At 42.7% G+C, this 24,053-nt stretch overlaps 1 protein-coding gene across 3 annotated transcripts in view; it reads right to left on the bottom strand.

Annotated features, from left to right (window-relative positions):
• Positions 1-24,053, bottom strand: part of LOC125014483 (transcription factor SOX-6-like) — a 92,039-nt gene that overhangs the window by 16,618 nt on the left and 51,368 nt on the right. For 2 of the 3 annotated variants that reach the window (XM_047595571.1, XM_047595572.1), the window contains exons 6-10: positions 18,808-18,980; positions 16,288-16,356; positions 8,723-8,843; positions 7,612-7,691; positions 420-569 (exon numbers count right to left, since the gene is read on the bottom strand). In XM_047595571.1, coding sequence (XP_047451527.1) covers positions 420-569; positions 7,612-7,691; positions 8,723-8,843; positions 16,288-16,356; positions 18,808-18,980 — 593 coding nt within the window. The remainder of the gene's footprint in view (positions 1-419; positions 570-7,611; positions 7,692-8,722; positions 8,844-16,287; positions 16,357-18,807; positions 18,981-24,053) is intronic. The other variant, XM_047595573.1, reaches the window with a different exon arrangement.

The following is a 24,053-nucleotide window of genomic DNA, read 5'->3' as shown; positions in this document are numbered from 1 at the left end:
CCTGCCAAACAGCAGCCAGCGCCAGTGTCAGTTTGTGAGCGAGCGCGTGTGTGTTCCTTTGTGTGTGAGTGTGTGTGTGTGTGTGTGTCAGTGTATGACTTTTAAATAAGCTGTTTCTAATTGACGGTGAAGAGTACAGAGCCACGAGCGGATCGTTGCTTCAACAACTTCCAAATTTCCAGTCTCTCACTTTTACTTGCACTCATCATCTTTATTATTCTTGTGTGTTTTCCTATCACACATTTTCTGAACTCACATTTTCCTGTGTCTTATTATATTGCCTTTTACGTTATACACCACCGGGACATTGTTTTTTTTCCCACACATACCTCACAGCTTAACTCCAAACTGCTTGTTGATTAAATTCATTTAATATAAATGTTTGCAAGGGGCTGTTACATTTTCAGCAATGTATTTACCTTAATCTGAGTGACAGGACTGGATGCTCGCTTCTCGCTCTTGAGGGTGGAGGGTGAAAGGGGACCAGAGGAGTTGGGAGCCTGCGGGAGGGGAGCCATCTTGGCTCCTGGAGAGATCTGCATGCTTGCCAGTTGGGCGGCATACAGCTGCTGCAGAGAGGGAAGAAACCAGCAAAACCGACAGGCTATTAAGATCACTGGCCAGCACCAGTGGCTTTCCTTTTTCATTCTCCTCTCCCACACACACACACACACACCCTTGATCCCGTTGTGTTTTTTTTTTTTTTTTTCGCTGTACCCTTTCTTTGGTGCTCCCTGTATCTTCTGAGGTTTGATGGGTGTGTGACAGAGCCAAAGGCTCGCAGCACTCACATGGAAACAGATGTGCGCGTACACACACACACAGTCCTAGATCAGAAGTTGACAGGAGCGTTTGAGGTAATATTTATCAGGGATGCATTCCAGCTAAACATTTTTATTTTAGATTATCTGTGATCCATCTCTGACAGTTATTTTTTCAACAGATGCTGGGACTTCATCTTGTACATCGATTAGCATCTAGAAATATATTGAGACAATAGCCGAAGAAAACTTTTGAAACAGAGCTTAATTTGAATCCTTTTTTTATTAAAAAGATCTATTACTTGGATCTGTAGAAATATTGAAGTGTAACTAGACTTTCAGACAATGCCTGGCTCCGTATCCGAAGTGGAATTGCTCCACGTGGCTGTTTTTGTTGTCCTGACAATTTAACCCCACGTCTTTGCTTTCTCAGCAGAGCGGTAATTTAAAATGATAACACTCACATCAAACCTAATTGAATTAGCATTAGAAAGAAGAGCTTCACGGGTTTATTTGACTAATCTTGTCACATGCAGTTTGAGTTTCTTCACTAATTTTTAATCCAACACAAAAACAATAGTGGGCAATCATATTTAAGTAGTGTAGTCAAACTGCAATTACATCTTGGCTTTGAGACTCGCTTGAAAGTAGCATGTAAAAAAAAAAAAGACTTGGAAATCATAAGCCGTTGGACGTAAAACATTAAAATGACCAAAAAAATAAAAAATAAAAAAAATAACTTCACCGGCTCTCCATCCAAGGTACTTAACAGAAATCAAAGAGTCAAATACTCGGCCCACAGTCCAGGGTCTTCTAAATCAAAGCTAGCTGGCCAGACAAACCGCTGCCTGAAACCACTGTCAACCCCTGTCTAAATGCATTGGAGTGTGAGTGTTGGAGTATCAAAGAGCCTGTCCTCAGGAAAACCACCCAGACGCGGCTGGCCTTCAGTAGATTCCCTCCTCTCTTTCTTTCTTTCCTGCTTTCCTCTCATTTCTCGTTCCTCTCACCTCATCTAAACCCCCCCCCCCCCACCCACATTTCTGTGTCTGTTTTGTCCTGCTCTCTTTTGATCCCCCCTCTGATGCCCTCCACTTGTCTTCTGTGTCTTAGCTTTGTTCCAAATATGATTCTCAAAATCTTTCCTCCCATCTCCATCTCCATCTCCCTCTGTTTTTACTCTCTGCCCCCTCAGCCTAAATGGCCCCCAGTGTTGTGAGATCTGATTTCCCTGCAGTCAAAACTGCAAAGCCTCCTGGGACCAGAGATCCAAATGCAAAGAAAGCTCCATGGAGAAAGAGAAAGCGAGTCTCGCGCTGCAGACACACGAGACCACCGTCGCTTCACCGCCAAAGCGCCAGGCTCAGCAGTTGGGGCCAGAGAAATTGGCTGGCCCTCTTTCCACTTCTCTCTGAGCGATATTAAACACAAACAGAAGGGGCCTCGCCGCTGAAACAAAGCCCTGATGTCACGGCGCTTATTTTCCTTGGAAGGTACCAGGAGCGCTCGGGCCAACCCCTGGCGATATGAGATCCCCGTAAGAATGTGCCTTGAATGGCTGGTGGTGAGGCCTCTCGCGTCAATCAAGCCGACCGCAGAGTTACTTCTGGTGATGCCTGATATTCTTACAGCTTTAAGGGGAGCAGGAGCTGGGGCTGACCCACAAGTCTTTGAGGTAAAACACACAGTTAGGATCTCACACAAATGCACACACACACACACACTCACACGTGGTATTTTCCGCAAACGCACCCAGGGGTATTGTGCTGTTAGCAGCAATTCTGTCAACAATTACAAATAAGAAGAGAAAACTGTTGAACAAACAACAGATTGACAATGAGAGCTTTTTACCGTGTTTTTTTCTCCCTTTCTTCAAGACACTCAAGAGATTGATTGTTGACTGGGGAGGCCAATGTGCAGCGTAAACAACACCAACTAGAGCTCTTGCCATTCAGTCGACCCCCAAGGGAAGACAATGCTGCAATTTCCTAAATTACAAATTGACAAAGAGGGCCTGAAACTGCGCCTCAGCTGTCCAGACTCTCCGACTAGCCTTTGAATGTTAGTGCTAATTTGACTGAAATCCAAATGATTAGTCTCTCATTTTTGACCCTCCTGATAATCAGCAGGTTTGGGGGCTTACTTTCGTGTAATCCTTGGGAAAGCAGAGGGAGGGTGATGTTGTTGTGGTCTTATATTGGAGTCTGCAGATGGCCTCCTTCATTCTCAGAACGTTCCATCCCATTAGGGCTGAGTGGAGAATCCCTTTAGTTGGCCTCTCTTAGCATCAAGCTGCTATCGATCTCAGGGGTGCACAAAACAAATGAGGTTTTGTCTTTTTCAGCAGGTTTCCAGGGGGAGGAGGAGGAAGAGGGTGAAATGGATCGACTGTCACTGAGCTGGCCCTCACAGAGGACGCAGGCTAAATATTACACTGGGAGGGTTAGCTGCATCCAAGACAGTGAAAGAGACAGAGAGGCTGCTTGAAGACAACCATTATCTCAGCTCTTGTTCTCTTTTAAGCAACAGATGCTCAGGTTTTCTAGCCAGCATCAAACACTGTCTTCACTCACGATAAAGAAGGCCATTAAGACCTAGTTAATATATCTTGGTAAATGGAGCAAAAAAACTTACTTCCTCACCTTTGTCTCAGCACTGCAAAAAATAGGTTGAACGCAGATACTGACACCGAGAGATGTCTTATGATTTCAGCAAGAATGTCTGCTAAGCAACTGTGTTTCCCTCACATTAGCTGTGCACAAAGGGGTCCTTTCTTCAGCAGAAATCCACTGTTTGTGAAGGGGTCTGCTCCGAGGCTCGGGAAACAATTGGCCAGATCAAGTTCCCACGCCCATAGGACAACATTTGTGCTATCAAAATTGTTAGGTTGGGTCATGATGGGTCGGACACAGAAGATAGAACTTTTGTCAGACATTTCTGTTTTGCTGCTTTTCATTTGATTCGACTCAGATTTCATGTGATTCAGGGGAAAAGTTTTATACAAGTGTGTACTTTCTGATATGGAGAAACTGTAAACCCCTGCTAGTTCAATTTCACTGCCTGAGAATATTCCCTCTCTATATATGCCAGTTCGGTGCCAGCCAGCTGTCTGATAGAGAGCTACAGGGCTCAACTTTGAAACATCTGGAGCAGTCTGGCTACAGCATCTGTCTGTCCTGTACTGAGCACAGATCTGGCATTAAAAGGATTTGACGCCAGCTGGTAGGTACTTGATTGCAGTATGTAGCAGAGGAGATGGCTAACGTAGAAGTTACACAGTGTAATTGTCTATTTCCAATGTTTTTTAATGCAGGTTTATGCACACATTCAAACAGTGGAGCTAAGGCTATTGTGCAGTGAAGTGTTACTGAAACTGATAACTAAAAACACTTGAGCACTTAAGTTTGTGTACAGGACTGCTATGTCAAGACATTATCAAGGACTTTTCCAGTGGAGCCTTGTTTTATATCCCAACTAACTGACTCACCACGAGGCACTAAACTAAAGCAGCGGAGATAAAACACATTCTATTGAATGACGACCCTGACCATCTCAGCAATGTATGCAAATGCATAACCTTTAAGTTTACCTCACCCTATAATCAACTTCCAGTATTGCATACGTTATACGTAGTGATATCTTTTTTTAATGACTGCAGCAGTAATTCTGGTTGCACACACATATGCATAAGAGAAGTAAGTAGAACAGCAGCACCATCGTGACATCCGCCATCGGCGTCTGCATGTGTTCAGGGACAGAATCAAACGTGGGTTGACCACATTTTGGGAGTACTTTGAACTTGATGTGTAATCACTATGGTCAAGAGAATACAACGGGGGGAACCTGAACCATAAAAAGACAGGTGAACCAAGAAGATATGTGAATCTCAGTCATCATGAGAAAACAAATGTTCAGTGCTGTCACTGAACCTCCTGAAGAGTCCAAAGGCAATTCAGAGAAAGAGAGATGACTGAATGCAGGTCAAAGACAGTACAGGATGTACCAAAAATAACATGCCTCTGTTTATTGATCACATTTGTTGTGCATCTTATTGTATTATTACATGGTTTCTGGGAGCATTTTATAGTGGTACCGTATGCAGATAGAAGGCCTAAATAAAGGATAATATCAGAAGAGGTAAGCGGTCAGAAGTGAGGGCGGAAGTGAAAGTGTCCAGTGAGATGGGCTATTGTTTAGATGAGTAACTAAGACAGGATTCAACAGGATATGCTTGAAACCACTCAGCTGTCACTGATGGATCACAGTGTACGTTTGAATAAACAGAAAAGATTTTCATCAAGAACAAACAGCTTGATTAGTTTCCTGAGGGAAACCCTGTATTTGTCCCTCTGACAAATAAGTAACTCAAACACACACAACAAAAACACCCAGGCGTGCAGGTGTTTTTATGGCGTCCATCACATCTACATCCTGAACTATTTATTTGTTGCAACGCAGCAAGCATTACTTCATCGTAGAACAAAGGGTACTTCTGGCACATTCTTGTGATGCAGATAAATAACTAAGCAAGTAAAACTCATAAATCTCATCCTGATTGCCTTTGGTATTGGCATTATTGTCAAAACAATGGCCAAACATGCGCTGGAAGCCAGCGCCTCCATCTCACAAAACGTCCTCAGATAATTGCCCTTTTTGTTTCGTCTAAACACTTCCCCGCGCTCTCTGTCTGCCTCTTTTCCCCAGTCTCCTCGTCGATTTGAGCCGACGACTTGATCAGAAACTTCCTCTTTCATTCAGGTTCGTCTGCCTCTCATTCTCCACGTCTCAGGCAGTGTTTAAATGTGAATGAGTTTGCGTCTCTGACATCATTCATCCTCTTACCTCTCACTCACCGTACTCCTCTTTTGATCATTTCAAAGCCAGGAGTGGAGCCAGGAGGCTCCAATCCCCTCAGCGCAGCACGGCGCTTTGCTAAGTCAATAGCAGCTAATGAGGACCTCGATAAACTAAAACCACAATACAAATTGAATAAACTGACATAAGGATTCTTGTAACCTCCAAAAGCCATACTATAGTAATGACTGACATGATGAAGCAATATTGTTTGCCAGTGAAAAAGCTTTTGAGGGCTTTTGTTCTTTTCTCTGGTAGTAGGTATAGCAGGAAGGGTGATGGGGCTGTGTTGTGAAATTCCAAGCCGCCTTTAGGGAGTAGATTGGATTTTTCTTTTCTTCTTTTCTGTTTCACTATTTCTTCTCCTTTGCAAATATGTTCTATGATAACCATTACGGATAAGTGGTATTCTCAAACCACAGGTGTCAAGCGGCAATAAAATATTTGATGAATTGCCCGGGCCAGGTGTTGTGCTGGTGGGGCGGAATTCCTCTGTCATTCATCATAACGGCTTTTGTCTGACACAGCTGAGAGGCAACAGATAAGCGGGCTAGCGCGTTAGCGTGAACCTGACTTCATCTTTAACCACCGCGTCATGTTGTTTTATTGGAAAAAGTCACAGTGACTCCATTAAAACCGTAAAGATGTTAGACGGAAGCCTCTGATCTGAGTCAATTAATGCATGCTGGGCCCCTTCCAGCTTCCATTTGTATTTCCCTCTTCCTTTAATGTCATTATTTTGTTCTTACTGAGGTATTTAGTGGATAACTATTAAAAAAAATAGAGCTGAGGATATTAGGTGTATGAAGAAGCAAAATCTGGAGCTCAACAATAGCAACAAGAGTAGCATCATGCTAATGGAATTCATTGGCACAGTTTTTTAATTTTGTTGGTAGCTTTAGGGTCAAGACCTACAGCTTTTGTTAAAGTAAGATGCTTTGTATGTAGCATAAGCTCAAATTATCTCAACTGTCGGCAGGTGCTCATCCCTCATAAACCCAACAAGTTTTAATAGCCTTGGCTTCTTGATCCCACAAGCAAAACATAAAAGGTTTAACACACCAGGTATAAAAACACCAGTGTGTTCTCCGAGACTGTAACGAATAGGAGCATTAAAAGGTCTTGTATCTAATGAATGAATGTTTAGTTTCATTGGTTTGCCAGTGGTCCTTATCTTGTAGTCTTTTCTGTTTATATGCTCACATCTGTAGGACTGTCTCGGGCCCTGGCCTGCTGGTTACACCCTCAGGATTAGCGCCTTTGTGTAAACCCTCACCCTTATTACTTTGTCTTTGTTCACGCTGACGTTCAGCAAATGCTTCTGTTACAGTTGTTTAATTGGTTGTGAAACACTCACTTGACGAATCATTACAGACATTGAAGAAGCACTTCTTTGAATTTTCAAATAACTCAGAGTCAGTGACGCTCTGTAGGTACACACAAACCAAGCAACTGATTTACAACCTATAGGCATAATTGGCAGCAATCTTGAGTATACAATACTGAGTATATATAATACATATACATATATATTGAGTATATTCAATATATAATATTGAGTATATCGTGAGCGTACAATACTATATTGGACAAAACTCCACAAGCCCATCAAGGGCCCTGACTTCCAGAAACCTTGTCACACTCTAGATCTTTAACAGCTGTACGCAATTTCTGTTAGTTGAGGTTAAAGCATGTATGTTAAGGGTTCTGACAAATAAACAAAGTAAAAAGTCACATTTTTTCTCAGGGCAAAGGAAGTGAATCATATCTTTCACACAAATAAACACACGCCCACCAATCAGCCACACCCTCACTTTTCACCACCTCATTGTCTAACAGTCGGTCTCTGCTCTTGTTTCCCACACGTGAAACAGTTATGGTGGGAAGAAAAAGTTAGTCATGAAATTTTCTTTTACAGGTTTTTACCCCCCCCCCCCCCCCCCCCAAAAAAAAAGAAGAAAGATATAAAACTATGCACAGTCTTTTGAAACCTTACCTGTAGTTGTAGGGGGCTGAGTCCAGACGCCGCTGCAGCTGCCATTGTAGATGGAATGAACTGCATTGGGTAATTCTCACCTGTTGAAGAACCAGAACAACGCATATCGTAGACATGAGTGAGGGCGGAGTGCTGAATAAGAACTGACCTCCCCTTTACCTTCAGCCAGCCTCTCTGTCTCTTTCTCACTGTCTCGTTCTTTGTCTCCTTCCTTGTTCCTCTCATCTTTTTATTCATGTCAAATGAAACACGAAGGGTCATGAGCGTTTTATTGAAAGGTTAATAACACTTGCTGTTGCTGCACACTGGTGCTTGATACCATGGTGATCAGAGTTCAAGTTCAGAGCTTTCGCATTGGGACGCACTCACAAATTCACATCCAAGTAGCGCATATAACCCCTGCCGTTTGTCCTTAAAAGGCTTTCCATGTCCGAGCCTTTGTTGGAAGCAGGCTGAAGTCAAAGGTGAGTGTACAATAATGGCATTTTAATCTTTATTCCTTTTCCATTTTTCATTTCTGAATGTCTTCACAGCCTCGCGGGAGCGTATGCTCACGCGGCAGGAGCAAACATTTTACTGTGTATACGGTGTGGAGAGCCGTGGCTGTGTTGCGTCAGACGACCACCGGGAGGAGTGCATGGAAAATAGGAATGTGTGACAGATGAAGAGGCATGAAGAAAACAGGTGGTGCAGAGAATCCTAGAATAATGGGGCTGTGCATTGTGTGTGTTTCTCTTTGTAGGTGTGGTTTTTAGGAGTTTTGCCGAGCCTGATGCAACATGCATGCCTTCTTTTAAGTGCATCTTTGCATTATTTGGGAGGTGCATGTGATCTGTCTGCATCCCCTGACGGTGTGGTGTGTAGCAGGCAGTATTCCTACGTGCGCGTGTGTGTAAGGGAGTGTGGAATTTCATGTTACAGATGCGTTGCGCAACTGATACGCTTCCAGCACGCCATGAAAGAGACATTCCAGTCCTCGCTGTGTCCAATGTATTGATCCTGAAGTGAACAAGCGAGGCTTGTAAATCTCGCCGCTCAATTCCAAAACATTCCTCGCCTGACACAGCTCATTAACACAGAGTGGGATCCCAGTGTTTGTGTGTATGCGTACCTGGCTTGTAGGACATGCCTGGCGGGAAGAGGAAGCCTTGCTGTGCGGCAGCGGCAGCAGCCAGAGACCGCTGGTCGTGGGGAAACACTGGGATCATCAGAGGAGACATATGACCCTGCACCTGAAAGAGAGAGAGAGGTGAATATATCGCCTCCAGTTTCTACAAACTCTGCTTATACAGCAAATGCGTAACACACACACTCGCGCCACTGGCAACCACAAAGTTCAGAAAACAGAAAAAAAATGTGAAGAAAATACGAAACGCCAATGACGGATGGTGGCAGAGAGGAAAACATGTGATTGCAAAATGCCAAGAAAGACTGAGAGAACTAAGCAAAGAGTAATTTACCGGAGAAATTCACCAGGTGACTTTGTGACTGAAAGGGAAACTGACACGGGGGTAACAAAGGCCAAGATTAAAAGATTCTGCCAGATAAAATCACAGCAAAAATAAAAACTAGACAGAAATGGAAAGTAAAGACATTTATTCTTGAGAGAAACGTGTAAAAATGGAAAAAAACTAAATGACTTTAAAACAACAGAAGTGCTAACAGCTGCCTTTCATGTCGGCTTAAAAAAAGACTCTTAAAAACTGTGTGTTTGGCTGAGTTAAGACGCTGAGGGCGAGAACTGGAGAGAGCATATCAAAGATGACCCTGCAGGAATCTATTAGGGCTGCTTGTACTAAACCACCAGACTGCGCTCTCTTCCCCTCCGTCTCCCCCTTTTTCTTGTCCTTTTCTCATTAATTTTTTTTCTGTCTTGTAAAATTTCTCTCGTTCTCCTTCATGTATTTTATTCTGGTTCTTCTCACTCTGTTTACTCCTCTTTCCTTCACTTGAGAAGGTCTGAAAGTTGAGGAGATTTGGAAGATTTGCTGAAAGCAAAGTATTGAAATGCAGATTAGGAGTGCCTCAGTGATTTAGGCCGAGGAGTGGATGCATTGTCAGAATCTACATGTATAAACACAGTCAGGATTTAATCTAAATCTTCCCCATAGGTTACTTCTTGAAGCAGCTACTGACAAGCTATGTTTCCCTCTAATGTCTCTCTAACTGTAATCAGTTAATTAGGCCGCATTGAGAGGAGGTCAGGGTGGATGGATGACTTAACAAAACATTGGACATCAGAGACTGCTATTCATATAAAATGTCCTCTAACCTTAAGAAAAGTACTAATTTCAACATAAACCACTATCTGTTGTCAAATCTGTTTAATTTTATTACATAAACCTAATAAAACCTTTATAATAACAATGTTTTATCATAAATAGGCTAGTTATTTATTTCGCAACTATGACTTTTTTTTCAGAAGTCATTACATTTGAGTGTTGCTAACTGAGCCTACGTCTCAGTTTGTTTAATGGTAACACTCTTTTATTACATTTTTGTTAGCAACCACAACTGTTTTGGTTTTACACTCCCTTGTTTCTGCATTTGGGAATAATTCTGTCTGTCCACCCAGCCTTCATTTCTAAAAGTTGACTCAAAGTTTTTTAACGACTTCCCCTGTTCCTTGTCTCTCACTCTTCAGCTTTCTGCTCTTTTTCCCCCAACTGTCTTTCTCAGTTTACTTATTTTTAGGAGATTTAAGATTGAAGACATTAAATGTTAAGTGTATTGTTCTTTTGTCCTCTGCGATGCATTATATTGCTCCAGTCTCCAGACTTTGTAGCTGTCTTCATCCATTTCTCACAATTTTTGTAACTGCGCTTCTCTTTGTGATACAAATGCTTGTAGACACCTCCGTCCTCCTCTGTCCATTTCCCTCCTCCGTGCCTCTCCTTTACTACCAATTCATTAATCACGCCATCCTCCCCCGGTGACCCTCCTGGGACAGTTCATCATTAGAGTGCAAATTTACGCAATCAGCATGTTGGATGATCACAGTATTTCCCTGCGTTTGTAAGGCAGGGTTACACTGCTGAATTAGTTGAATAACATGATCGTCCTCGGGGATGTTGTGTGGTGTGTGAGGGGAGGTTCAAGGGTTTGTAGTAGAGGACGTTCAAAGAGCATGACTAAATAGAGAGAGAAAGAGAAAGACGAACAGGACTATCTTTGACTCATTAGTGTGCTCTGACGGTTGAAAAGATTTAGCGTTTAATAAGAAGATCAACAGAAAATTAATTGACCTCAGTTTTAGTGATTGATTAACCGTGTAAAGCATTTAGCATGCAAAAAGCAAAAAAAAAAATAAAATAAAATAAATAAATCCTCTTTTGTGAGGATTGGCTGGCTTTCACCGCTTTAAATCATTATTAAGTGACTCTCTTTAGACCGTTGGTCAACCAGGACATGTACCTTAAAGACGCCACATTGGGCTCAGGGAATTAATGACGGCCTTTTCATTTTTTATTCATCAGATATTCAAATATTAGAATGAGGTTATCACAAAAAATATCACAAACCCGCAGTTATGCTCGTTGACAACATTTTGAAATGAACACTAAACCTTTTTTAATGTTAATTTAATTTGTATGGAGAAACAGCGTCATCGCAGTTAGATTCAGAAAAAAGACAACGGTTTGTGTCCGTTAACTGCCTTTACCCCATACTCATCATTCACATACTGCAACTTCAACACTTGTTAGCAAGGAAATTCTCCGAAGACTTTATGGTTTTATGTCAGTGTTCTGTCCTTGTGAGAACTAGTTGTCTTCTAAACATTTGGAGGGGAGATATTTTTATTTGACTTATGTAAGATGTGTCTCTCTCAGGGCCAGTCACAGTCTGTACATAGTTACTGATCGTCTTTTCATCAGTAGACTTCACTTTACGGCAAAGTTAGGATAGGGCCGTGTGTGTGTGTATACGTGCGTGCGCCATATATGCACATCTCTCGCCACAACAGGGCATCAGACATCACTACTGTTAGCTTTGTTTAGTATTCATGGAGTTACACATGTTCATCACCTGACCAGCTCTTGAGACAACATAGTTTAGGTCACACTCCTGAATGCCAGATATCCTGGGAGGCATACACACAAAACACACACACACACACACACAAACACACTGGGATTGTATTTTTGAGGCATTCACACACACACACACACAAGAAGACAAGAGTTCTGACGTCTTGTGACACGGAAAAGAAGAGAGAAGAAAAACAAGTCTGTGTGTCCGAATGCTTAAAAAAAAAGAAGAAGAAGAAGAGAAGAGTTGGGGGTGGAGGTTATAGAGTGGGACAAAATGCTCCCATTCATTGTATTCCTCTGGGAACACTGGGACTGACTGGGGCTGCTTCACTAGCGCAAACACACAAAGATCTCCTTTTACCGAGGGGAGGGGAGGGGAGTCGGTGGGTGCTGGATGAATGGACTGGGGAAGGTGGTGCTGCAGGGGCCCCCTCTGCTCAGCTCCTAAGAAAACACAAGGTCCCCTTCCTCTAACTGCCCACCAGACACACCGACGTACACACCTAGGCAACAAGGAACATGTGTACACGCGCAGACGCACACACTCAGAATTAATGGTCCTCTTGTATGAGGGCAGCAGGGTTAGGGGGCAATGAGTCCGTATGCGGTGTGTGCGTCTGTATGTCGATGTGTTTGAGGGGGACAGAGGAGAAAGAAAGAAACGTCCAGTTGTGCAGCGGGCCAGGTATGAACACGGGTGGGTTTGAACGAGAGTTGTTTTTTTTGTTTGTTTGTTTTTTTATCACTTGCGCTACTCAGTACAGGTGAAGCCCGTAGCTAATTGAAAAATGTGACAAATCACACTAACATATTTGTTTTTCTAGTGAGTTAATAAAGATAAAGAGTAAATGTTTATAAGGGAAGTTTCAGTTTCAAATGCAGAAAAAGCTGTTATGATGCCAGCTACACTTTATGAGCGCAGACACCCCCCAGTCACTGACCTTAACAAAGCCTTAAAACTACAATATTCATTTAATTTAAAGACTTATTATTATTAGCCCTCCTCAACATCAGCTGCTACTGATTTAGTTAAGTGTTATTTACAAAGAAGGAGATTTTCTGATGTGACTGAAGTATGAGATGATATGAAGAAGACACTTCTGGGTCCACATTAGCATCCTCCCCAGCTGACTTCCAGTTGGCCCATCACACACATAATTAGGCTTACATAAAGTAATCATATGGCTCTACTAGAGTCTCACAGCCACTCCGGTTATGTGTAGGAAGCATACATAACCGCATTTGCATGCATTTTCAGAAAAGCGCGGCGCACAGTCCTGCAGAGGATTATTTATTTCCTTGTTATTTCTATTTTGTTATCATAATTATTTATCTTATATATGCACTTATTGCCAAGTTTTGTTCTAATTTGGTCAGTTCTCTTTAGATCCATGTGGCCACCATGAGGACACAGAATTACTGGATGCTGCCGGCAGCATTTTTCCCCAGGCTAACTAACACGCAGGTTAATAGAGTGGAGGGAGAGTCATTGTAAAGCCAAGAGTTAGCCATTTTCCATAGCTGGTGAGTCCAATCGACGTTATGGGCCTTCCATGGCTTTCCGAGTCATTGTGTCTGAAGCCGTATGTGCTGACGTGGGAGCTGCCTGTCTATCTAACGGGCCGTTTGCCTGCTCCATTAGTTCTTATGCATGTGTGCGAGTGTGTGTATTATTGTGTTTGTGCTTGTTTGTATTAAGACAGGTCTGGTTCCTCAACCCCCAAATCTTCCGGCTCTGAGTCAGGCTAACAGTGATGGGGAATTTAGAGAGAGGAGGATGAAGTCGATAACAAGCCATAAATTAAACTACTACATTTGAAACTCATTTAGTTGTCACGCACCGCCGATCTGTCAAAGACCTAAATTATGAAACTTAGCCAAAGCCGCATCTTAACTTTATATTAATCGATGTAAACAAAAACAAAAGGCCAAAGACGTTTCAATAGAGGGCAGCATACTGAAATGATGGAGCAGGATTCCATATAAATATAATAAAAACGATAAGAAAGTACAGCTCGGTGGGGACAAGAACTCAAAGACAGAAACGGAGGAGGAGGAGGAGGAGGAGGGAAGGCAAAGGAGGAGACAGAAGAGTTATAAATGAAGAACAGAGAGAGGGAGGAGGAGGAGGAGGAGTGTGGCTTTGCAGTCATTAATTAGCCCGTTAGCTAGGGCCCGGGCGATGCGGTTAGGGCCTGTGCCTTTGTGGGCCCGAAGGAAATGGGCCACATATGAGAGCCATTATAGGAACTGACTTAACAAAGACACATGCCTGTCAGCCACCAGGCTGGGCTGGGCCGCCCTGCCCACGGCACACAAAGGGCCCGCCACCACTGTGTGTGTGCGTGACCATGTGTGTGTGCCTATATGAGGGTTTTTGCGCAAATGTGTTTGCATATGTATTCTGTTTGAGCAAATGTGTTTTTATTGTGCGTGTCTGTGTTTATCTGAGGGGAATAAATGAACATGTCGTAAGTTAATATCAGAAATCCAAAGTTTTATCATTTTTGCATGACCTCAATGACTGAGAGCCTTCACAGGCATCAGATGCATATATCTTGGTTTACTATTTTGTAATGACACATATGTGTGTGCAGGCTTGCATGCATTTTTATACATTTTTTTATATCAGTTGCTCACTGATGCTTTAGTGTTTGCGTGCATGCCTTTAATGTGTGCATACGCACATTTGTGCGTGTAACCATATCTATCGGAGCGTGGCCTTCGGAAGCTTTTCTTTAACCCGTGGACATCCCCTGCTGGCTCTACACACCATTTAAAACCACATGACAGGAAACCCAGGTCACTTTGAACCATGCCCCCTCCACCACCACCACATTAGCTGACAAACACATTGACACCATCCCAGGGCCGAACAGGAGGAAGGAACGATAAGATGCAAAGATGGAAAAAAAAAAAGCTCCTACTGGGTTTTCATCCTCTCACTCCATTCACAAATCAGACAAGACTGTTATTTACATACCGAGAAGGACAATAAAACTTTAAAAAGTTGGGCTGACGTTGTTTGCAGTGATGAGGCAACAGATCACACACGCACGCTAAAAACTGGGAAGTTGCAGCTTTTGAACTTTTTGAGCAAAAAGTTCTGTTTTTTTTATTTTTTATTTATTTTTTTTTTTCCCCATCTGGACGACATTTAGTGTTTCAAATTAAGACAACAACTGGCAGCTTTAAAAGGCAGTTTTACCACACTGAGGCCTATTCTCTTCTGCTGAAACAGTAGCATTTGGTCAGCTCCTCAGAGTATTGGCCTGAGAGAAGCTCAGGTCTGGATTCGATAAGTGGAAACAGGCCGATGCAGTGCTGCCTGTGTGTTTAAGGCCAACACACATCCGACACAGCGTAAACAGCCCATACCCCTGTGACTAAACCCTGGAGCTTAGCCATAATAATTCTAACCCTCTGTACAGTAGATGGACCATATGCTGCTTACTAAGCTGGGCTAGTTTGCCAAGAATTGCTATTGTTTTTTGTTTTTTTATTTAAATCAAACCTAAATAACAAGAGGTTGCTGCACACTTTGCATACAACATTAGAGTGAAATCAATTTGTTTGTTTTAGTCTATTTTTGTTCCTTTACTAAACAGCAGATTGCAGTAATCTCAATTTAGATTTAAATCGGTATAAAAAAACAAGATACAGTGGATTAGGTTTTGCATGAATTTTCAGCAGATGCTTAGGAAACTCTATGAGATAAACTCTCTAGAGCCATTTTCCTCATATGCCTTCATCGTAAAGACCAAAAAAGACACAGTACACATGCTTCACAGCGTGGTAGAGGATCTGAGCAGGAGTGGGTTTTTATGCTCTCACCCTCCCCTGGGGCTAAGAGGGCTAATGAAGTCCGTCCTGAGCTTTATTAAGATCCAAGGGTGGGGCCTCGCAATAAAAAGAAGCAGAAGAAGAGAGGTGAAAAAACAAGCCCTCATTAACTACATCACACCTTTCTAGCGCGGGGAGATCCAAAGCTCGGGACCGATACGGGGGGTAAACGGAGCATGTGATGGGGCTCAATCCATCACGGCGGATTCAGACTGTCTCTGCAACCTCACTCCATTTAGCAGCAGTTTTTTAAAAAAAAAAGATTAAATACAAACTGGCGGAATTCCCACATGGCTATCAGCCACAGGGAGCAAATTTGCCAGCATTTGGTTCGCAGCTGGTGGTAATTTCTCAGTTAGCGTGTATGCATAGTGCACGGATCGTGAATCTCGGCGCATCAGGTGGCTCAGGGAAACAGGTGTAGAAATGAGAGAAGGAAAACAAAGAGGAGACAGAAGCGGGGATAAGTGAGAAGGGAATAAAACGGCAATTGCACACGTCTCAAGGTGAAAGGTATCATTCGTGCCTACATATTCTTGTTTAAACCCATGTCATTTTTTTTCAGGTCATTATGGTGGGAAAAATTTCCAAGAGGTGGAGAATTGAATAGAAAACATGTGTAAACAAGAGGTGGACAAGAGGCGACTCCTCACAGAAGAAGACGAGACTGTGGGGAACAATTAAGGGGAGCAGATTACGGGGCAGGAGGAGTCAGCTCAAAAATGTGAGGAATGAACATAAGACGTGTGTGCGTGTGGGTCCGTGTGAGTGGGTTGCCGGGAAGGTGTGTCTGCCCACTAACCTGGATCTGTTGCTGGAGAATGTTGATCTTGTGCTGCTGCTGCAGGAGCTGCTGCTGTTGTCTGGCGATCTGCACACAGGGACACACACGTTTCACATCCTCATTTCTTCTCCTCCTTTGAAATATTGGTAAACTAGAGCTTTGGCTTTAAAGGGGAAAGCTTAGGAGAGATCAGCAAAGATCAACAACATCACATCCACAAAGGGGAAAATGACCAGTGAGTACAAAAACTGGAGAGTGGAGGATTAGGTTAGTCATCCCGCACTCAAGAACATGATCCCTCCGGATGTATCTGTCCTTCTAAGAGCAGTGGGCACATTGCGGCAGCCTTAGCTCGTTGTAAGCAGTGAGGTCAAACATGTCTCGGAGGCAGTGCGGTGCTTGAGAAAAGGAGGAACGTTGGCACTGAGCTAAGGCTGTGTTTGATCTCCGATTATTATCTCTAAAGAGCCTGAGCCCGGTGTGATGGATGGTGGAAGCAACACGAAACAGTTCATGAGCAAATCTCTTGATCTCAAAACTGACGCTGAATGTGTGATATTGACGTGTTTACTGCGACCAACAACAGACACCGTGCCTCAGGAAAACAACACCTCACATGAGCAGGAGAATGTGGAGATTGCGTTGTGAAGATCCTCTCAAGTCAAATGTGAAAGGTTTGAGTGTCACTGCTTGACGGGCAGCTGGGAGCAGCCACTTGCAGTAAGGTTAAAACCCTTAAAGGGGCAACGCGTCGCCTGTTTGATCCCACCCATTCTGAGACAGCAAAGTAAAGCAGCTGCCTCTCTCTCTCTCTCTTTTTTTTTTTTGAGTAGTCGTTTAGTATATTTATTCCGAAATGTAATTACAGGCTGCTGAATGGGAGGCGGCGCCCCATTTGCACACATGTCATATTTCATTAAAAGCAGATTTCTCAGGGTTTGTCTGTAGGGCATTATCCTATCAAGTCTCAACAGCCAAATGACTGGCTGATATTGGAATCTGTCTTTCTTTCACTCTCTCCATCTTGCCTGTTCCTTTGTAAAGCTGTGAAAGGTGGAATGTGTTGTGATGGGAGGTGTGGACTTGTCCAAACAGAGCCTGTCGTATGCCGACCCACAGTAACGTGTCGGCAAACAGCAAAAACAAAGAGCAGCTCACCTAAACACCTCTCTGCCTGCTCTCTGTCTATGCCTTTCTCTGTCACTCACTGTTGTTTCTTTTCTCAGTCTGACACCCGACGACGCACATCACCAACTTTTTCTATACTTTCTGAAGCCGCGCACGTTTTTAGGAAAGTGGAGCCATTTTTTGGGCCAACAGTAGTTTTGGTTATGATTTTTCAAAAAAAAAAAGAAGAAGAAGATAAGCCTAAAACAGTACATGAGTGATTTGGGGAATCGCTCCAAGTGGTTCTCAACTTCAGCTAGTTTTATGCTTCTTGATACACACAGCGGCTGCATGGTAGCCAACATGAATGGTCTACATGCTGTGGTATGAACTGTGTAACAGGGTTGTTTCTCCAAGTATTTCAGACAATGGAGACCAGAACTTTCTGGGCTTACTCTGAAAAAATGCATTTCAGCCGCCACATACTGTTACATTCCCCGGTTGGTGCACATCAGGCAACAACGTAGAATACGGGGCTAAGCCAATGTACCTACGGTGTAGATCCGACACGTAAGGGCTAATCTAGTTTTGGGGGTCAGGTCAGGGATCACAGTAGAGGTATTGTGGTCCAAAGTCTAAAGGACCAAAAGATGACTGATATTGTAGCAAAAAGGAAAATGAATATTATTACCAATCGTATTTGCTTTTTGCCAAATGGCCTACTGTGTAGCGCCAATCAAATAAAACTGTTTCAGAAAGAAGATCTCTTCTGTAATAAATGCCCTCCACCGTCCAGACAATTGCATACACACACGCTGCTTTGTATTAAGTGGCAACAAGAACTCTAAGTTGGGAACAAGTGATGTAACCACTTCACTTAAGTTGATTTCAGTGGTAGCTAGGGTATACAGTGGCCAACATATTAAGATTATGTTAATATTTGCATTTTTTTGACACTGCGTCATGGTTATGCAGTTTGAGCTTTTTGCATTTATAAAATCAGACATGAGAGAGATAGGGCTAAATATGGGAGCAGGCAGTTAATCGTTTTAAAGACTGTGCGACCTGGATTAACCAAGCAAACCTGGATGTTAACTTAATGCAACCTGCTCTCTGACATACTGTATAATGCGCTGAGGTCACAAAGTAATGGGTTGGGAAGTCACTGTATTCACCAACTTCATTTCCATCAGTTTGGTAAGTAGAATACTGAGAGTTGGGATCTAATGTTCCTTCAGCTCCGTCAACAAGAAACTGACAACGTGAACATATCTGTGAATCTCACATCATACTACAAATAAACACAGGAAATTCACCCACGGCATGTGCTGTTGGACCTTGCACATACACTTGTTTTTTTCCCCCCTCCTCGTTACACAGCTACTTCAGCTCAACATTTACCAATTTCCCGAACGCTCAGCCCCTCCCTACCTGCTCCTGCTGCTGCCTGGCCAGCTCCATCTGTTGTCTCTGCTTCTCCAGCTGTGAGGCAGCCATCTTTTTTTGCTCGTCGTGGGCAGCGAGAAGCTGCTCTCTCAGGCTGATCAGCTGACCAATCATGGTGGAAAGTTGGTGCTCCTTCTCCTCAAGCGACTCTGGTGTACCTGGAGAGAGAGATTAGGTAGGAGTTAAACCGTGATATCGACAATAGTGATGAGAGAAAAAACTGTCTTCAGCAGACCCTGCTCAGTCAACACAAAATCACACCTGTTCCATTACTATGATCATTTCAAGTACCAAATAATAGGTCCATGTTAATGCTCCATGAGCACACTAACGGACGAGGCTTTTCTTCCCTTGCTTTCGGGTATCTCGCATTCACAAAGCACACACCTTCAGCAACTGCTTCCTCAAAGAAAAAAAAAAATGTTGTTTGGGCAACACAAGCCCTTTACAAAACTCTCACTCCCAAATTCCATAAATCATCTGACATCTTACTACTTATTATCTTCCGTCTTGTCTCTGCGTGCCATCACTTAGTGTCTGCTCCCACGAACAATAAAAATGCTTTGAGTTAACCTTGTAAAATAAGTAGCTGTTGCAGGTCTTTGTCAGGTTTATGGTTTAGACATTCTTGGGAGCTTTGTCAGCCAGCACTGTTGAGATTCCCTTTGGTTGCCGTACAAATCAATAGATTACATTTAAGTTAGTACAAAAGGCAGTAATAATATTTCCAGTCTCCGTCACTTTGTCTCAAGGTCAGTGGAATAGATAAAGCTTATTCTATAAAACACACAGCTTTAACTTTAACCTCAGGGGTTGACCCTACCATGCTGTATGAAATGATCACACTCTTTTGTGTAATGTGTTTCATAACGGCTTTTCTTTATTTTGTTTAAAAACTCTGTGTTAAAAACTTTCACCTTTTGAAACGTTTATTTTTGTTTTATTTCTGTGCAAACGTTCTTGTGGCTTCTAACTGTATTATTTTCTCCCAAGGTACCTCCTCTTTCCCAGCCCCCACAAACTAGTAAGAGTAGCTCATGCGTCAAGAAGAAGATCCCTCAAAGGCTTCTTCTGTGGTCTCTTCACATCAGTAGATGTACATGAGGGTTATGTTTAAGGAAACCAAGCAAAGCCTGGCACAAAATGGATCCCAGAAATGTTGTCGTGAATGTATCAGCAATGGCAGCAGACAGGAACCATGCTCTCGTGTTACAACATCGTGTTACCGCCATCTTACTAGAGACTAGATCTCAGAATGGACACGAATGTGCTGCATGTCAGAGAAAAGGATCTCAGGAATGGAAATTAAATAAAGTAATGTATTACATATATATTATGTATATGACAGATATCTATTAATTTCTGTTATAATGTGTGGTAAAGCTAAGCCTTTGTCAGTAGCAGGCAAACACAGTTATTCTCTGCTCTTCTCTGGATATGAGTAGCATTTTCTTCCTCCAACTCTCTGAACTTTAGTTTCACCAAAAGAAAAAAGACATCATCTCGTTGATGTTCTTCTTCTTGACTACGTGCGAACAGCCCTCAAGAGTGAAGCAGACAAATCATCTTATGCCGAATAGCTTCAGATGTTGGAAGTTTATCAATTTTTTTTTTTTTTACTTTTTTGTCTGTAAGAGTCATTTCCGAACTGCCAAGTCCAAAAGTTTGCGTACTTGGAATTGATAAATGACCGTCATATTTGGAATTGTTGTTTTGCTGCTTATGGTTCAAGAACATAATCATATAATGTTATTTTTTGCCTGTTTAGTTTTATTCCATTTTAGAAATAGAAGGAACATGAGGGGGAATAGAAGCCTTTTTCATTACAATTTAGGGAGACATTTTTAGCTGGTGGACATTTGTTGGCAGCTTCCACCGGTCCACAGGAACCTTAATTCACCTCCAACAAGTTTTCTTTCAGATGCTGTCTGTTGCTGGCAACGAAGAGGAAGCAAGGCAGTTCAACGCCACTGGACCCAAGAGCCACTGTTGTTGTTGGTGTGTGTGTTTGCATTGTGTGAAGTGTATTTTTTTTCCTTTTTTCTGCTTAGTGAATGCACTCCTGGTTAACATGTTCTCCCGTTTCTGTGTCAATGTGTCAATTCGTCTTCTTCTTATGAGAATGGCTTCAAAAGGGCAAGTTTTGCTTAAGTTTGTGTGCATGTACGTCTGACCGAGTGGGCCAATACACATCCTGACCGAAGTTCATCTTGTTTAGAAGTTCTTGCTCTTGTGTGTGTCTGTCTGTGTATAAGGTCCTGCCCTGGGGCCATGTAGGGAGATTGCAGGGTGGCCCCAACACTACCTGCATACTAACAGAGTCTCCATTGTAGTCCTGTCAGGCCCCTATTGTACCCCGGACTGGCCCCACACACACACTCTCACGCACACACAGAAATTACCCCTCAGCACCCCTCTATCAAAGGCAACATTCTCCTCTTCTTGTCTCTTTTTTTCATGCTTTGATTCTTTCTTCCACAGTTTTTTTTCCCCAAACGACCTCCCCATCAGTTCCACTTATTCCAAATCTAGATTCTCTCGTGCCCTCTCTCCTCCTAATTTTTTTAAATGATTTTATTATTCTTCGTCCCACCTTCCGGTTCTCCTCTCTCTCCTCATCAGTTTTCCTCCCGGCTTTCATCTTTCACCCTCTCTTCTTTGTTTCTTACTCTCGCATCCCTCTCTTCACTCATCAGCTTCCTCTTCTCCTCCCCTCTTTTCTCATCAGCTCTCTCAATCACCTCTTATCCCTTTTCTCTCTTCATCACCTCCTTTCTCCTCCCCTGTGCTTTTATCACCACTATTCTCCGCCCGTGCTTTCTTTTTTCCTTCCTCTCCCCTCCCTAAGTCTCTTCGGCCAATTTAGTCTTGCAACACGGATGGATACTTTATAATCCTGTCATGTCGTAAAATGTGCGCGCACACACACACGCACGCACACATAGAGATAGTTCTTCCTATTTCCCTGCATTCCTCGTAGCAAAGTAAAGCCTATTGTGTAATCGCGACAACTGCGATTACAGCACAATGATTCATCTTTGTGGATTATGGGTTGTGCATTCCAAACGCGACGCCTCGCGTTCCTCCAACACTTCTGGCACCAATAATCATCTCAGACGTTTCCGGTTTCCATCCATCAGGATTATTCCCGACACCTGCTGAAGGCACCAGCCAAAACACAAAGCCATTAACTGTTTTCTCACTCTGTTTGGGTGATGGGGGACGATCTGTCTCTCTGAAACCAGAACTCTTACTCCTGCGTGGGGTGTCCATCACAAGTAATGTAAGAGCCTTTCTGCAACAGAATGTGCCTTTAAAGTGGTTCGTGCGGGTGCCAGATTGTGTGCTTTCTTTGTGTTTTTTCTCATATCTTTTTCAGATGAATTTAACTGGAAATAAAATAAAAAAAGATTATATCAAGTGTTTTGTAATTTATTTCTCGCCTTCATTTGCCCACATGCAGAGACATGCAGGAATATGGAATTTATCATGTTGCTTTCACGCACTGACACATGTTATGAGTTTATATATTTAGGAAGTGAATTACTGTCTGTGCAGTCACACAACATATGACAAAATTGTGTCTCAGCCTCCTCCCTGTAAATACACCAGCACACGCATTCAAACGCAAAAACCGCCCATAAAAATACACACAAACCATCACCCACTCACAGCATCGCACCTAAGTTATCGACGGCTCTGGCTGCTTTGAGCTTCTGCCAAACCGACGTGTTTCACCACAGCGTCTATGCGCAAAACTCCCAGCTTCACTGACTAAACCATCCCCTCGCTGCCGCGCCACAACAAGCACCTGAGCCCACGACAAACACCGTCCCATGACCTTCTCAGGGCGGCAGGGTACAAATATAAGAGGCCTAATCGGCGGTTTTGGAGTTTAATGCAGACAAATGGCTCACTCCTCCAGACAGACACACAGACAGTGGCATACGTGTACGTGAAAATAAAAAAGTTGCAATGATGCCTGATTTAAGTGACTCTTGAACGTGATTATTGCTGCCAGATGTGCCAGCTCATGCGTCTGGCCGTATAATCAGAAACTTTCCATCCATCTGTTTTTATGAGCTTTCTGACTTTGCATTAAAAAATGTAAATGCCAGGAACTATGCGAAAAAAGTTCAAACGTTAAAAACAAATTCACCAAAAAAAAAAAAAAAAAGACGACAACTAATTTATCATCAAATGTTTTAGTTGCAAAGTTTGCACAGGCAACTACAGTTAATTTGTGTGTGTGTGTATATATATATATATATATATATATATATATGGAGAGAGAGAGAGAGAGAGAGAGAGAGTGATGGAGAGAGAGAGAGAGAGAGAGAGAGAGAGATGTTACAGCAGCAGTAAAGAGTAAATCATCACAGAGCTGAACCAGAGGGTCAGAATGTCACCTGTTTCCCACATCGGCCCTGCTAGAGTTCCATACTCATTCTGGGCACAGGCCCAGATGCCTATGTGTGCAACTATGAGACATGGTGTAATTAGGACACACGCATACACAACATCCTTGAATAAGTAAGGGTTAAATTAATATATATATAAGGTGGAATATCCCATGTCAAAGTGGATTTGTCAATGGTTAGGGACGTTCCGCTGACAAAAAGGGCCGGTCATCAATTGTCATTGCCCTAAAAATAACCGCGAGCAGGTTCAGGTTGTTGAGGAGACACAGAGCAACAGTTGTGTATTTAGGTCAGACAGAGCAGGCTTCGTTTCAAACACTGAGAAATAAAAATGCTGGAATTCAATCAGAATATTTCTTTAGTCGGGACACAGCTGGACCAACAAAGGCATTCGTGTGTGAGACCATTTATGAGTATTTATGCAGTGGAACATGCTGATATATATAGATGTGTTCAACCAACAGAAAAAATCGATTATCTATAACACAAGCATACTGTTGTCTTGTCTCCACTGAACAGCAAATCAAAATCCCCAAATGTATTTAAACGGATAAGAAGTTATTTTAGGGTCATTTTTAGAGGTCAGATAAACTCAGATACATGTGTGGTGAGACAGATACATAATCTACTATTATCAGTAGTGTAAATAGTTTTGGCCATAAAGGACTTATTTCCAGTTTGTGCCCTGCCATTAAGGTAGACTTAATCTACAGGGAGGAGGTGGGGCGGATGGTAGTCACACCGAGCACATGACTTCCACTACAGACCTCTTTCTTGGTTATGTCCAGAAAACTGCTTCAGTAGCTTAGG

The sequence above is a fragment of the Mugil cephalus genome, chromosome 10 (assembly GCF_022458985.1).
Source record: "Mugil cephalus isolate CIBA_MC_2020 chromosome 10, CIBA_Mcephalus_1.1, whole genome shotgun sequence".
Lineage (NCBI taxonomy): Eukaryota > Metazoa > Chordata > Actinopteri > Mugiliformes > Mugilidae > Mugil > Mugil cephalus.
This window is presented reverse-complemented; position numbering and strand designations above follow the sequence as displayed.